Source organism: Elgaria multicarinata, chromosome 2, assembly GCF_023053635.1.
Source record: "Elgaria multicarinata webbii isolate HBS135686 ecotype San Diego chromosome 2, rElgMul1.1.pri, whole genome shotgun sequence".
NCBI classification, from domain to species: Eukaryota; Metazoa; Chordata; class Lepidosauria; order Squamata; family Anguidae; genus Elgaria; species Elgaria multicarinata.
The window spans coordinates 26,443,738-26,457,932 of NC_086172.1; the positions used below are offsets into that span (position 1 = coordinate 26,443,738).

Here is a 14,195-nt window from a genome sequence, read left to right on the forward strand (position 1 = left end):
GCAATTTTAAAATTCAAGTGGGTAGGCCTGCCAGAAGGGATCAGTCTTTATGGCTTTTGTAAATTCCGGAAGACTATTAAGTTGACGAATCTCTCCCGGCAAGCCATTCCACAAACTGGGAGTGGCAGAAGAAAAGGTCCTCTGGGTAATAGTTGTAAGCCTTGTTTTTGTTGGCTGGAGTAAATTCTTCCCAGAGGACCTGAGTGAGCGGGGTGGATTGTATGAGAGAAGGCGATCCTGCAGGTAGCCTGGACCTAAACCATGTAGAACTTTAAAGGTGATAACCAACACTTTATACTTCGCCCGGAAACTAATTGGCAGCCAGTGAAGAGATTTTAAAACTGGTGTAATGTCGTTACCCCTAGGTGTACCGGTGACCAGCCTGGCTGCCATATTTTGAACTAGTTGAAGTTTCCAGACTAGGCACAAATGTAGCCCTATGTAGAGCGCATTGCAGAAGTCAAGCCTCGAAGTTACCAGCACTTGCACTACCGTCTTTAGGTCTTCCGACTCTAGGAAGGAAGGGGCGCAGCTGGTGTATCAGCTGAAGCTGATATATACTGTTGTCATGCCCCTCAGACAAGGTGGGGAATCACATTTTTAAATGGCCCCGTACATTATATTAAAAACAAAAACAAAATACCTCCCACTCCAGGTCATAAACTAGCACAGAAGCTGTAGAATCTTTCTCACTGAAGTGCTAGTTTTGTATGTGTAGGGAGTTTGGAGATAGTTGTTTTGTTTACCTAGGAAGTATTCAGAAATAATATTCCATGCTGCCTGTCTGTAGTATAGTCCAATCTACCAGCTGTGGGCTCATTCTGCTGCGTTGGTAAGTCTGTCCTTAGTCAAATGACATCATCAAAGCTAGCCGGAGGTGTTTTGTATGATCAGTGAAAGGTCAATGCATTGATAACTGCTATGTCAGGCTTCTATTTCCAGTGATGTCATTGTCACAGAGCCAAATGACTACATGTAGCTTTAGCTATATCTATCCACGCCCATATACACATAGCAAAGGTTTAGTGCTCAGCGACGAGCTTCTTCTCACCTAAGCTTTCAATGGCTTCCATTACAGAGGTCCCATTACACTGGGGACGCCCACTGCTGATCATGTGACCCCCATTTACTTACCTACACTTGTGTTCCCTATAACAACAGGTGCATTGGGATAGTTGGCTTTTAGATCAAGAAGTTCTCGTAGAGACACAGGAGAAATCCATGTAGTCCTCTCTCCATTGAAAACCAGAGTTCGTCCTTTGCTTTCTTCAGCTATTCGCTGTGAGGAAAAACAAGACTGATGATACATCATACGTTGATTTCACACAATGAATATGTTGATTTCACTCAAGGAGAACCAAATACTCATTAAGAACTCATCATACCACACACCTAAACAATATCTTTTATATATATATAAAAATGTTAAGATATTTTGTAAGAAAGGGTAATTTTTTAAAAAATGTTTGTTTATTCCGCCCCACACAATCTTGGTGAGATTATATTTACTGCGATGAAATCTTCATGAATTCCTATCCTAAAAAAGATTTTCAGCCTGAGGAGCCAAAATAACTTGACTGGTCTTGGGATCTCAGGGGAGGGGCTTCATTTGCTGCTCTGCCTCAGGCAGCAAAATATCTTGGGCCAGTCCTGGTTTAAACCTGCCCATTGTCTGTTTCAAATTCTCTCCCCTCCCAAGGCAGCTTTCTTCTCAGCCAGGCTCCAAGATTGGAAATCGGAGTGTTTTCATGGGAGAATTGGCATGTGTCAGAAAGTATAAACTCCCCTCCATCCCATCTGCTAATCCTTATCCCAAAATGCCCCCCCCCCCCATTCACTAGTTTTTCTGGTGTAACATGTAGTTTTATCTACAACCTCCCAAAATCAATACAAAACAGACAAGTTCTCTTTTCAAAAATTCTGCCAGAAAACTACAGGGTCCTTCACAATAAGCATAGTTAAAAGATTGATCTCCTACCATTAGTTCAGGAGGAAATATATAATCCTGGGTTGGGTCCTTAGGACGGTATTCTTCTGGTTTGCATAGACCGGAACACATCTAAAGGGGTAAATATTTTAAATAAATGTTTGCTATTAACATTTATAGGAAGTGGAAAACCAGGATTTAATATTTCTAGAATGACCCATCCATACACCCAGATAACTGTGTGTGTTCAGATGTATGCATCACTTGCAGGGACTATCACATTGACCATCATGCCAGAGAAGAGAGCTTTTGCCATGTACCATCTAGGCCAAAGAGTGCTTCATCGTATTCCTGTCAAGAAGCCTTCTTCAACTTGGTGCCCTCCAGATGCATTGAACTAGAGCCAGTGTGGGTGTAGTGGCTAGAGTGTTGGACTGGGAGTCAGGAGATCTGGGTTCTAGTCCCCATTCGACCATGGAAGCTCACTGGGTGACTTTGGCCCATCACAGACTCTCACCCCAGCCTCCCTCACAGAGAAGTTGTTGTGAGGATAAAATGGAGAGGAGGGGGATTATATACACTGCCTTGGATTCCTTGGAAGAAAAAAAGGAGGGATATAAATGCAATAAAATAAAATAAACTACAACGTCATAATTCCCAGCTAGTAAGTGTGCTGTAGATGACAGTAGTTGTAGTCAAACACATCTGGAGGGCACCAAGATGTTGAAGGCTGCTATTAACACCTGTGACTGAGGACTGGGCTTGAGAATATGGCCTTACTCCGCCCCTGCTTCTGCCTAGGCTAGAAGTTGACTTTCTCTCCCTGTAAGGGGTTACTATGTTTTGATATCAAGATGTTGATTTCTAAATTATGTATCTATTATGAAAATGTTTTGCATTTTTTAAATAGTAAGAAGCTATATATAACCATGCAGTACGTGTGTGTTTTAATTGCTATTTTATTGCTTTTTATATTTTAATATTTTATTGCTTTTAATATTTTATGTATTTTATTGTTGTAAGCCGCTTTGTGAGGGCCTTTGTCCTGAAAGGCAGCCAAGAAATGTTTTAAATAAATATATCAATATATAAACCACATGGCAGGGCTGGAGCCCACCTTCACACCACACTGATTGGCCAAGCAGAGCTGTCTGTCATCCCACTGGTAGAGGGGCTGCCTGTTTGGCACAGGGGAAATTAATTGCTATTAAAACCCAAACTTTAAACGTCTTTGAAGTTTTAAATTTTTCTGCACATGTACACCACTCAAGCTTCAGTTTAAAATAAAAATGAGCAAAATTGCTCTGGTAGAACTCTAGTTATAAGCCTTACACTACCATATTCTTATATAAGATAATTATTCAACTATTATATACGTTGCATTATTTACCACTTTTTTTTGTTTATCTCTCTTTTTAGTCAATTACTTGTTTCAGTATTTGAGGTGTAGTTCCACTATCCGTCTGTCTGCTATGCAATTACATGCTTTCTCCCAACACAAACAGAAACACATACACACACACACACACACACTTTTTCATTCCAAGGGTAATAACACAACATTTGCTATTGAACAATACATGTTTTAGTAAGGGCACCAATATGTAACTAGCCTTCCCCAGCTCTGTGCCTCTCAGATGCATTGGACTACAACTCCCATCCCAGCCAGCATGACCAGTGGTTAGGGATGGTGGGGGTTGTAGTCCAACACATCTGAAGAGGGACAGGTTGGGGAAGACAGACTAAGGCCAGATCTACACTAAGCAGTATATGACACTTTGAAAACGTTTTGAAGACTGTATATAGAGTGTGTCCTGGGCCCCAACAGTTGTCACTACTGTTATAAACCATTTTAAAGCAGTAGTGTAGATCCTGTCCTAGATACTACAAACCCAGGGCCCAGAGAAGAAGGGGTTACATGACCATGGAGCTATTATAAAGAATGACATTCATAATTCAGCAAAAGTTTAAAAAAAAAAAAAAGCCTAGAGGTCAGCTGCTAGTTTATGGAGGCACAAACTGTCACACTCAACTCCTTATTGCCTGAAAAAATGGAGCCTACATAGCACTCCAGGCAATATACCTGAAACAACTGGCTAAATAGGTGTGCAATGTGCCTCAAATTGGCATTTTCTCCTTGATCTCTTTGAATAATGTTAATCCCTATATTAAAACAAAATAAGCAAAACTTCTTACAAAGTGGTACACTGCTAACTCAGGGTTCTGTCAGCCAAGATTAGCTACCAAAATCAGCAAACACCTCAATACTTAGGCAGGTTTTAGGAAAATAGCTTCATCTGCAATCCTCTACTAGGGCGTGGAGTGCATATTTTACTTTAAGACAAAACCCCCCAAGAGAGTTCAATTAAAATATTCTCACAATAGACATTTGCCATTACTAAATACAAATGTAATATTTGTCAGGACATGCCTTATTCAATACATCTTTACCTTCCCAAGCAATGTTTTGGCATAAGACTTATGGCAAAAGACTTCCTTGGAAAGCAAATTTGCTTTTGAAAACACTTTTTCAACTGTTGCAGTATAGTTACTGTACACGTGTCCATTGTGGTTCAGAGGTGATCTAATAAGGTTTTACTTGAGTAACAAGGTAGCCTAGCTCAGCCACTTCTTCTCCTGGAAATAATGCTTGGGTTTTTAAGTGTTTCAAGGCTAAAATAATTAAACCAAAGTGCTGGAAGGGACCTCGGAGGTAATCTATTCCAACAGCCTTCTCATTTCAGGATGCAGCTACAACATCCCTCAGAGATGGGTATTCATCCTCTGCTTAAATACTTCCAGAGAAGGACCTTGGTGTGACATTTGGATGACTTTAAAAGGGGGCTGGATAAATTCCTGGAGGAGAAGGCTATCAATGGCTACTAGTCCTGATGGCTAAGTGCAACCTCCAGTATCAGAGGCAGTAAGCCTGTGTGACCCAGCTGCTGGAAAACATGGGCGAGAGGGTGCTGTTGCACCATGTCCTGCTTTGTGGGTCCCACTGGCATCAGGTTACAAATGTTCATTCATGTTGAAATTATATTGCTGTAATTTACCCGGTTTCCTTTCCTAGACGATGGATCGTCTTTGTCACTTTCCTTCTCTTCCTCACCTTCTTTATCCATGCAACATTTCCCACTCCCTGCCAACGGGCAGCATTCCTAAACAAACAAACAAAAAAACTCATTCAGTAATACTATGGTTACAATTAGCAAATAATGTATTGGGGGTTTAAAGTGGTAATTTTAGAGACACACCTACTTAGGAGTAAATGTTATTGAACAGAGTGAGAAATATTTAAAAGTAAACATGCATAGGATTGGGTTGTTAAAATACACGTCTGGATGTTCTCTCTCTCTCTCTCTCTCTTTTATAGTTAATGATTTTTTAAACAGTTCAACTTTCATTTTTTAAAAATAAATGGTTTGATTATGCAATTCCACCAAAAAGGCCAATCCCCTCTCATGATCAGCCATCGCCTTGTGCTAATGTAAAGTAGCTGAGACAGTAATACATGTGTTTATAAGCATACTCAGTGTGTAAGGGCTCTGCCTGTCTATTTACTCTCTGAAACAGGGCTGGGGAACCTTTTGCCCATGGGCTACATATGGTGTGCGGCAGTTCCCCATCCAGGCGCTGCCCTTGTCTATAGCTAGAGATAAAGGGATTTTCTTAAATGCAGCCGGGTGTCTGGGAGGCATTTCTAAGAGGGAGTCACTGCTAGAGAGGAGAGGGTTAACCCTTCCCTGCCCAACCCTGTTGCAGCCCCCCCACCCCCATGCCCCTCCGCCGTCATATTTGGGTTTTTTGAAAGCCTTAATGGCAACAATGAAGTGTTTTTAAAAGCCTGATTGCAGTGCGAGTATGAGTTTGTATGTGAATGAATGTGCATTCCGTGCACATTCAGGGAAATGATGTCTATGCTCTCTGCTTCACCAGAAGTGTGTAGTGTGGGTAAGTAATTTATTGGTGTGTGTGCATGTGCGTGTATGTGAGTGTGTGTGCATGTGAATGATTTAGCATCTGTGTGTGAATGGTGTGTGAGAATGAAATGGCCACAGCTGCTTTGGGCTCTGGCCACACCCATTACTAGCATATGCCCCTGCCCCCCCACCCACCCACCCCGGAGGTTTCCCAGGCTACGTTGTGGCCCTTGAGCCAGAAAAGGCAGCCCACCCCTGCTTTAGGGTACTAGCCACTTTTGCAAATGTCATCTAAGTACTTGCTTGTCCTCCAGTAAATGAACATCTTTGGCCATGTTAATGCATTGATACATCCATTTGTTTCCCTTACCGGAGAGAAAGCACTGAAGCTGTCAATTATAGGCCTGTATCCAGTGCAACGGCACAAATTACCTGAAAGAAATGATCAGGCACAGAGATAAATATATTTAATCTAAAGTTTTCTAAATCGTCTGAACCACAGACTTCAGTTCTGGACTGCTGAGTCTTCACATACTCCTAATATTTGGATGATAGTTTGGATTCATTTCCAGACCTGCTCTTGATGCTTCAGTGGAAAGAAAACAAATGCCACCCCGTCACCTGAATTCAAAACGAACTTTATTATGAACTTATTCTTCAGGGTCCAACATATTGAGTTAAGTGCATAGAACTGCAATAGGAACGTCGTCTATATTGCATGTCCTAATAACTCATCATCAACCAGCTAAGTATACTGGTAGCAGAGTTCAGTGGGATGAGAGGATATTATTGAATAACACCATGTTGCATGCATGATGCAGAATGGTGCCTCCGGGAAAGATAATAATATCTGGATTTGGTTCTCTTAGAATCCGTGGGCCAATTCAAATATTTCCATGTCACAAAGAAAAGAACCAGAACTGAGTCTGTGTGGCAGACAGCAAGTTCTGACAGCACAATCTAATGTTTGAATTGGGGTTACTACTCGCTTTCAGCCACTTGCCTGGTCACCTGTGAGTGCATGTAGGAATTACACCCAATAGACTGGACAAGTGAGCTTTTGTAAACTGGAAGATATTTACTGCATGTGCCAGTGCATCACACATAGTTATCAGGAGTGTAAGGGCAGGTGGGCTAATTCTGCATTTTGTAGATTGGTCCCTTGTGTGGGCTAATGTGCAAGGCTGACTTACCATAGGAGTCGGAACTATACCATAGGAGTTGGGTGGAACATCTCATCCATCCATACCAGCAAAGGGAAGAAGCTATAGCTCAAAGTCAGAGCACATGTTTTGCATGCAGAAGGTCTCAGGGTCAATCCCTGGAATCTTCAGGTAGAACAGAAAAACATCCTGCCTGAGACCCTGGAGAACTGCTGCCAGTCAGTGTCAACAATCCTGGACTAGATGGACTAATAATAGTCTGATTCAGTATAAGGCAGCTACCTACATACCTTTAAAGTAGGGTGACCCTATGAAAAGGAGGACAGGGCTCCTGTATCTTTAACAGTTGTGTAGAAAAGGGAATTTCAGCAGGTGTCATTTGTATGCATGCAGTATCTGGTGAAATTCCCTTTTCATCACAACAGTTAAAGCTGCAGGAGCCCCACCCTCTTTTGTATCTGGCGAAGAGGGCAGGACTCCTGCAGCCCTGTCCTCCTTTTCATATGGTCACCCTACTTTAAAGTGTGCAACCTCTCTTGCTCCCATTCTCTTCAAACACAAGAGCAAAAAAATGACTGGAATTTGGGAGCTCTGCTCCTAAGTAGCCAGTTTATCTGAATATGTTTTATTTGGTTTCTTTACCAGCCAGCTTTAAAAGAAGAAAGCACAGCCTTTTGGGAGGAAAGCCAACCTACCGTCCAGGGCTGCAGCTATCTGCTCCATGCTGGGTTCGGGATGATTTCGTAACAGGGAATACATGGACATCACCATTCCAGGAGTGCAGAAGCCACACTGGGAGCCATAACACTTTGCAAGCCTTTCCTGGAAGGAAAACACATATCTAAATGGAAGTCTGTTTTATGGTTGTCTCTCTCCTTTTCCCTTCCCTGCTTGAAATAGTGTGGGGTGGAAAGATCACCTGTCTGCCTATCCTTCCTTCTTGTGCTTCCTTTCCCTTCCCTTCTTTGCCATATGTTGGTCACTGCTATGACAGTGACCTTGGCACTAGGAACCTTGAGAAATGTCATTGCAGCAGCCGCAACCACAACAACCAGATAAGGAGAGGGAAGGCGTGGATGGGAAGGAAGTAAATTGGTGTGGGAGAGAGTTAGGAATTATTCTCCAAACTGGATTATAACCCAGGCCTGAGAAGAACTATGGGGTCATAATGCTAGGAGGCATATCATAAGAACTGCCCAAAATGAGGCCTCCCCTTGACACAAAAACCAGTGTTTCCAGAACTCCTGCTCAAGTTCAACCCAGGATATTTTCCATTGCTCCTGTTTGTCCAGCAAGGCCCCCTTTCAGTCCACCAATTCCTGGGTTCTGTGCCGTCTCTGAGCCACAACAAATCTTGCATATGGCAGCATGGAGGAGCTGCTTTTGGACATGTCCCAAGAAAAGGCTCATCATCTGAGTAACTGGGATGGTGGGGATCTCCTCTCAGGAGGGCACAGCAGTGTTCTGAGAAGATGTTGGGTAGAGTGACCATAGGAAAAGGAGGACAGGGCTCCTGTATTTTAAACAGTTGCATAGAAAAGGGAGTTTCAGCAGGTGTCCTTTGTATGCATGCAGCACCTGGTGAAATCCCCTCTTCATCACAATAGTTAAAACTGCAGGAGCTATACTAGATTGACTGGATTCAAAAGAGGGCAGGGCTCCTGCAGCTTGAACTGCTGTGATGAAGAGGTAATTTCAACAGGGGCTGCATCCATACAGAGGACACCTGCTGAAATTCCCTTTTCTATACAACAGTTAAAGATACAGGATCCCTGTCCTCCTTTTCATAGGGTCACTCTATCAACTCAAACTGCAGGCGGCCATTATAAGTTGCCAAATTTTATATTGCAAAGCCTGGAATTAATGAACTTTGGCCACATAGCTGACTTGTTTCATGGCCTTTTACTCTTACCTGAATAGGATTGAGCTTGGTTTTGGTGGTCCCCACTCCTTCCACAGTGGTTACTGCAGCACCATACAACGCGCATAACGGAAGCAGACAAGAATTGGCTGGATAATGCCTTTGGAATGTAAAGGAGAATTCTGGTGCCTAATTCCAATCTGCGGCGTCTATCAGAACCCAATCCAATATGCTGCCTGGGGCATCAGAATTCAAAGGCATCGGGCTATTCTGGAAAGTCCTCCAGAGGAGAATACAACTGACAATCCCCGTGACGGAACATCAGGAAAAGAGGGTGTGAATTAAGGGGCAGGCATATCCCACCACGCACTCATGATTGTACCCCCTTTCCCATTCAGTAATGAATCAGGCAAAAGGAGCTGCACTGCAGTCAAGAAAGCCACTGTGATCACAACCACACAGCCTGCTGCAGACAACAAGATGTACAGGGTGGGTGGGAAGAAGCCAAATTACTTTTTACCTGAAATAGCTTGAGCAGGCCCTTGATGTTCTGAAGAGAAACCTGTTGTCATACAGGTTCCCAGGGCCGGTGCCAGACTATTTTGTGCCCTAGGCAAGGTGACCTACTTTCACACACAACCCACCCACCCCACCAAAATGCCAACTTTGATTTTTAAGAACATATGTTTCCTGGCAAAAATAAGAAGCACAAAACTTGAAACTGCTAAATTTATTTTAAAGTGCAAGAAATATGTCATGCCAATTATAGCAAACAAATTGGAAAGGAACGTCTATGGGTCGAAAATGCATTATTTAATAGGAATATCACCTCAAAATCATCCCCCCCAATTCACATACACGCGCACACACACACAGTCAGCATCACTCACTCCAAACAAACACACGCATGAACACATGCATTCACTCAAAGACCCCATGCACCCCATTCACCCATACATCCTCTCTCCTTCTCTCTTCCGGGCGCGTTCCGGAAGTCCGAACGTGGAGCCGCCCCACCCCAACCCCAGCGTCCCTGGCTTCGCTTCGGCTGGGCGGGCGCGGGGCGCCATCTCACCCGCCCAGGCCCAGCTGAATCCTCGGGCCGGCTCACAGCCAACGCGCACGAGTGCTGCGCTGTGCCCGGCGCCCCTCTTAACTTGGCACTCTAGGCGGCTGCCTGAGTGGCCTCTATGGTAGCACCGGCCCTGCAGGTTTCAGATACTGAGAAGCAATTTTTTCATCTCTGGCTGAGTCTGGACGACACGCTAATCAACCAGGGGGTGCGGGGGGGGGGGGAACGCGGCGGCGGATAGGAACAAAATGGAAAACAACCGTGGATTAGCATGTCGTCCGAACTCAGCCTCTCTCTAACAATTCTCAGCATCCATATCAAACTACAATTCCCAGGATTCTTTGTGAGGAAAAGGAGCAGGAAAAGCCACATCAGGTGATTGTTTTTAAAGCTAAGTGGTGGTGTAGATGCCATTTCTGAAGGATACCGTATCTTCTTGGAGTCTGGGTTGTAGGTAGAGATCATCACTGTGCAGGCCCCACAGCCTCCAATTCCACAGCCATACTTCGTTCCTGTGAGACAGACTTACAGCATATTGTTAAGGAAAACAAATGTTGCCTCCTGTTTCATATTTGAATGGTCTTTTTCCATATCATCTTCCTCATTCCTTTTTATCTTCATTGGGATGGAGAGAAAATAAAGGAACAGAAGGCTCTTTACCAAACTGCTGTAGGAAGGCACCGCAAACATTTCCAGTGGAAAGTTGTCGCTCCTATGTCAAGAAGGCAATAAATCCACTCTAGCATGCATGACCAATATGGAAAGGAGGACAGGGCTCCTGTATCTTCATCACAACAGTTAAAGCTGCAGCAGTTTTTGTATTTGGTCACTCTAGTATAGATCCTGCAGCTTTTACTGTTGTGCTGAAGAGGGAATTTCACCAGGTGCTGCAGGCATAAGAATGACAGCTCTTGAAATTCCCCTTTCTGTGCAACTGTTAAAGATACAGGAGCTCTGTCCTCCTTTTCATATGGTCACCTTATGATAATATTATCTGGATAGATTTTACTCATTCATTTATTCATTCCTTTATTTGATTTATGTTCCACCTTTTCAACAATCATAAAAACATTTTTTTAAAGGAAAGAAAAAGAAAAAAATGTACTGAAAATAGGAATAAAGCAAATACATTCAAAACGCAGATAAAAACACACCAAAAATTACAGAATAAAAATAGCACCCAACCCAAGAGTTTTACATAATCAAAGCTTTATTTACACAATGGTTTGAAGCTGTTTTGGTTACTAAGGTAACATAAATAAGTAGGACTTTTATGCAATGCAAAAGCAAACAACAACAACTTTGAAGGATACGCCCCTTTCTCAGGTAATTAAGCAGCAATTCTTCAGGATCAGCACACCTTTCTATCACCTGCATTAGAAATGAAACAAGATACTGCAATGTACTTTGCCTAAGAGGATTATGTTCTTGATGGTGGGGATTAATACCACATGCTTGTGGGTTTATTTCAGTTTCTCCTGTTCAGGCACAGGATTACAGACTTTTGCCTATTACCATACATTTGACACCTGAATAACCAGGTAGGAGAGAATTGTGTGTGGAAGTCCCTTGGACTGCAGACCTTCAAACAGCGATAATGCCATCAATATAAGAAGGGCCTGCAACAAAATGTCACAGTATGGAGTGCTCTTGTTCATGGTTCCAGCCAGCCATGCCCTCTTCCAGGATACTCCATTTCAAACCCCACCCTACCCCAAACATACTATTCATTCTGTTCCCAATGAACATGTTGTTGTTGTTATTTATATACCACCTCATAGTCGAAGCTCTCTGGGCGGTTTACATGTTTAGTCCTCACTGAGCTGGGTTTTTCTTTGTTTGCCTCTGTAGGTGCTATTTATTTATTTTCATTAGTTTAATGGTTTATACTTCTGCAAAACATGAGGGCTTGCTCACCCTCCAAGCCTACTAATATATTCCTTTTCTGCATAGGGGAGTGCTGCTTTGGTACAAAACGACTGGTCTGGCACAGAGCCCCAAACACAGATGATAGAAGGAATGATTAGAAGATCCCTTCAAGCTAAGTCACCACTCTTAAAAAGGGGTAGCATCCCAACTGATGTACAAGAATGGAGCATCAGATTTTTTATTTTTAAATTAAATACTGGGGATTTTTCATGCATGATACTATACGCACATTTCAGCCTCGCCCACAAATGTTCTTATGTATGCTACAGAACAGGAGAGAGGCGTTTCTAAGAGCTCCATCAGACGAGCATTTTATTACACTCTCGTTGCTGGGTACTCACAGATTTTTGCGGGTCCCTCTCATGACGTCGTCTGCCTCCCAAGTACCTCCCACTCCTTCTAGCCTTCTTCACGCAACAAAAAAACACCCCAGTAAGTCCAACTTATTTTTAAAGGTGGAAGTTGCCGCTGTCTCCTGCTGGATGCAGAAGCAGCAGGATCAAAACGGCCCACTGAACGGCCCACATGAACATTGTTTACCTCCTCTTCCAAAAGTGGAAGTAATGAGGGACAAATGTGCGAGTGGAGAAGCAATGGTATAAGCAAAGGTGATTTTCCTCCGTGTGGTGGCGCTCTAAATGTGATGTACATTATAGCTTGAAGGTTTTACATTTAAATGACGAATATGGTAAAACAAAAAACATACTGTTAACCTTGGTGCAAGACAGAGGACTGTGGCAAATGTTCACGATCTCAGAGCGACAAATCTCATGCAGCTGGCTGAGCTATGATTCATAGGCTTTGACAGTTTATCCTACAGAATACTTGCAGAGTAACACATTTAGCTGAGCATTCCTGGGTGTGAACTTCTAGATACTCCCCTAGATAATCACCCATGCATTTGCATCAAATTAGATGAAATTCTGGAAGACACATGATCAACCTTCTGATGGCATTTTTGGCCCCCTGAATTGAAGCTGGGTGGGGTGAGGGTGAGACAGGTAGCTGTGAATCCGACTGGATTTTGGCAGGAATGTTTAATCCTTTCCCTTTGAACCCTGCCAGCTGTGTGAGGGGGCGAGATCTTACTGCTAACATTTATACTTTACTGGTGTCTTTTGCAGTGGAGCGGGCCTATCAAAGGCTTGTCTTTGGCACACATCGTGGACTTTTTTTTAGTTAGGAATGACTGTATAGATGTAAACATTTATTATTCTTGTAATAAGCTATCATCTGAACAAATACATTCTCTAACTTTTTCAAATTATGAATGCACACTGATTTATTTATTTATTATTGCATTTATATCCCGTCTTTTTTCCTCCAAGGAACCCAAGGCGGCATACATAATCCTCCTCCTCCTCCTCCTCCTCCTCCTCTCCATTTTAACCTCACAACAACAACCCTGTGAGGTGGGTTGGGCTGAGAGTGTGTGACTGGCCCAAAGTCACCCAGTGGGTTTCCATGGCTAAGTGGGGACTAGGACCTGGATCTTCTGACTCCCAGTCCAACACTCTAGCCACTACACCACACTGGCTCTCATTTACTAGATTTTGCTGTGTGAAGACTGACTGAGGCTACGGTGAAGGCATCACTTCTGAACTCAAGACAAGAGTAAGCACCATTCTGGTAAGATCAAAACAAATGCATGCCTGCTTACTATAAACAATCGTAGCCAGGGTGGTAAACTTCTATGTTCATCTTCGACTGATTGGGGCTGGTGTTTCCTGGGAATTTCTGATCCTGCATATTTTGATATGCTTTTGTATTTTTGTTGTATTAGAATTCAATAAAAACATAAATAGCAAAAAACGAGCACCCACTTACTGGTCGGCAGGCACACACTCCAACACAACACACAATGTGACCAGGGAGGGGTTGTAGCTAAGTGATAGGGCACATGCTTTGCATGGAAAAGGTCCCAAGTTCTGTCCCTGTCATCTTCAGGTAGGACTAGGAAAGGCCCCTGTCTGAAACCTTGGAGATCTGCTGCCAGTTAGTGCAAACAATAATGAGCAAGAAAAACCAATCGTTTGCCTTAGTAGAATGCAGCTTACTGACAGATGCTTTGAGTTGAGTCTTTTATTGTGCCATTGCTGTATGTCATTTCACAAATTTTATGGGGGTCTAGATGAAGCTGTCTTCCACTCTCATAACCTTCCCGTGCTCTTCCATCTTTTTTGTTATTGCAGAAAATCCATTAAGGAAACAGAGCTGAAACACCTGCACAATGCCTATTTATTGGTAGCAGTAGGGACGCTCTGTCTGGAAGCACCCTAATTTCTTATGTCATGTGGGCATGGAATAATTACTCTTATGC

At 43.0% G+C, this 14,195-nt stretch overlaps 1 protein-coding gene across 2 annotated transcripts in view; it reads right to left on the reverse strand.

Annotated features, from left to right (window-relative positions):
- LOC134392124 (aldehyde oxidase 3-like) overlaps nucleotides 1–14,195 on the reverse strand; it is a 71,663-nt gene that overhangs the window by 54,853 nt on the left and 2,615 nt on the right. Inside the window, exons 2-9 of one of the 2 annotated variants that reach the window (XM_063116172.1) lie at nucleotides 11,260–11,317; nucleotides 10,374–10,470; nucleotides 8,926–9,034; nucleotides 7,709–7,835; nucleotides 6,221–6,282; nucleotides 4,984–5,088; nucleotides 1,979–2,059; nucleotides 1,135–1,279 (exon numbers count right to left, since the gene is read on the reverse strand). In XM_063116172.1, coding sequence (XP_062972242.1) covers nucleotides 1,135–1,279; nucleotides 1,979–2,059; nucleotides 4,984–5,088; nucleotides 6,221–6,282; nucleotides 7,709–7,835; nucleotides 8,926–9,034; nucleotides 10,374–10,470; nucleotides 11,260–11,317 — 784 coding nt within the window. Of the gene's footprint in view, nucleotides 1–1,134; nucleotides 1,280–1,978; nucleotides 2,060–4,983; nucleotides 5,089–6,220; nucleotides 6,283–7,708; nucleotides 7,836–8,925; nucleotides 9,035–10,373; nucleotides 10,471–11,259; nucleotides 11,318–14,195 lie in introns of those variants that run through there. The other variant, XM_063116173.1, reaches the window with a different exon arrangement.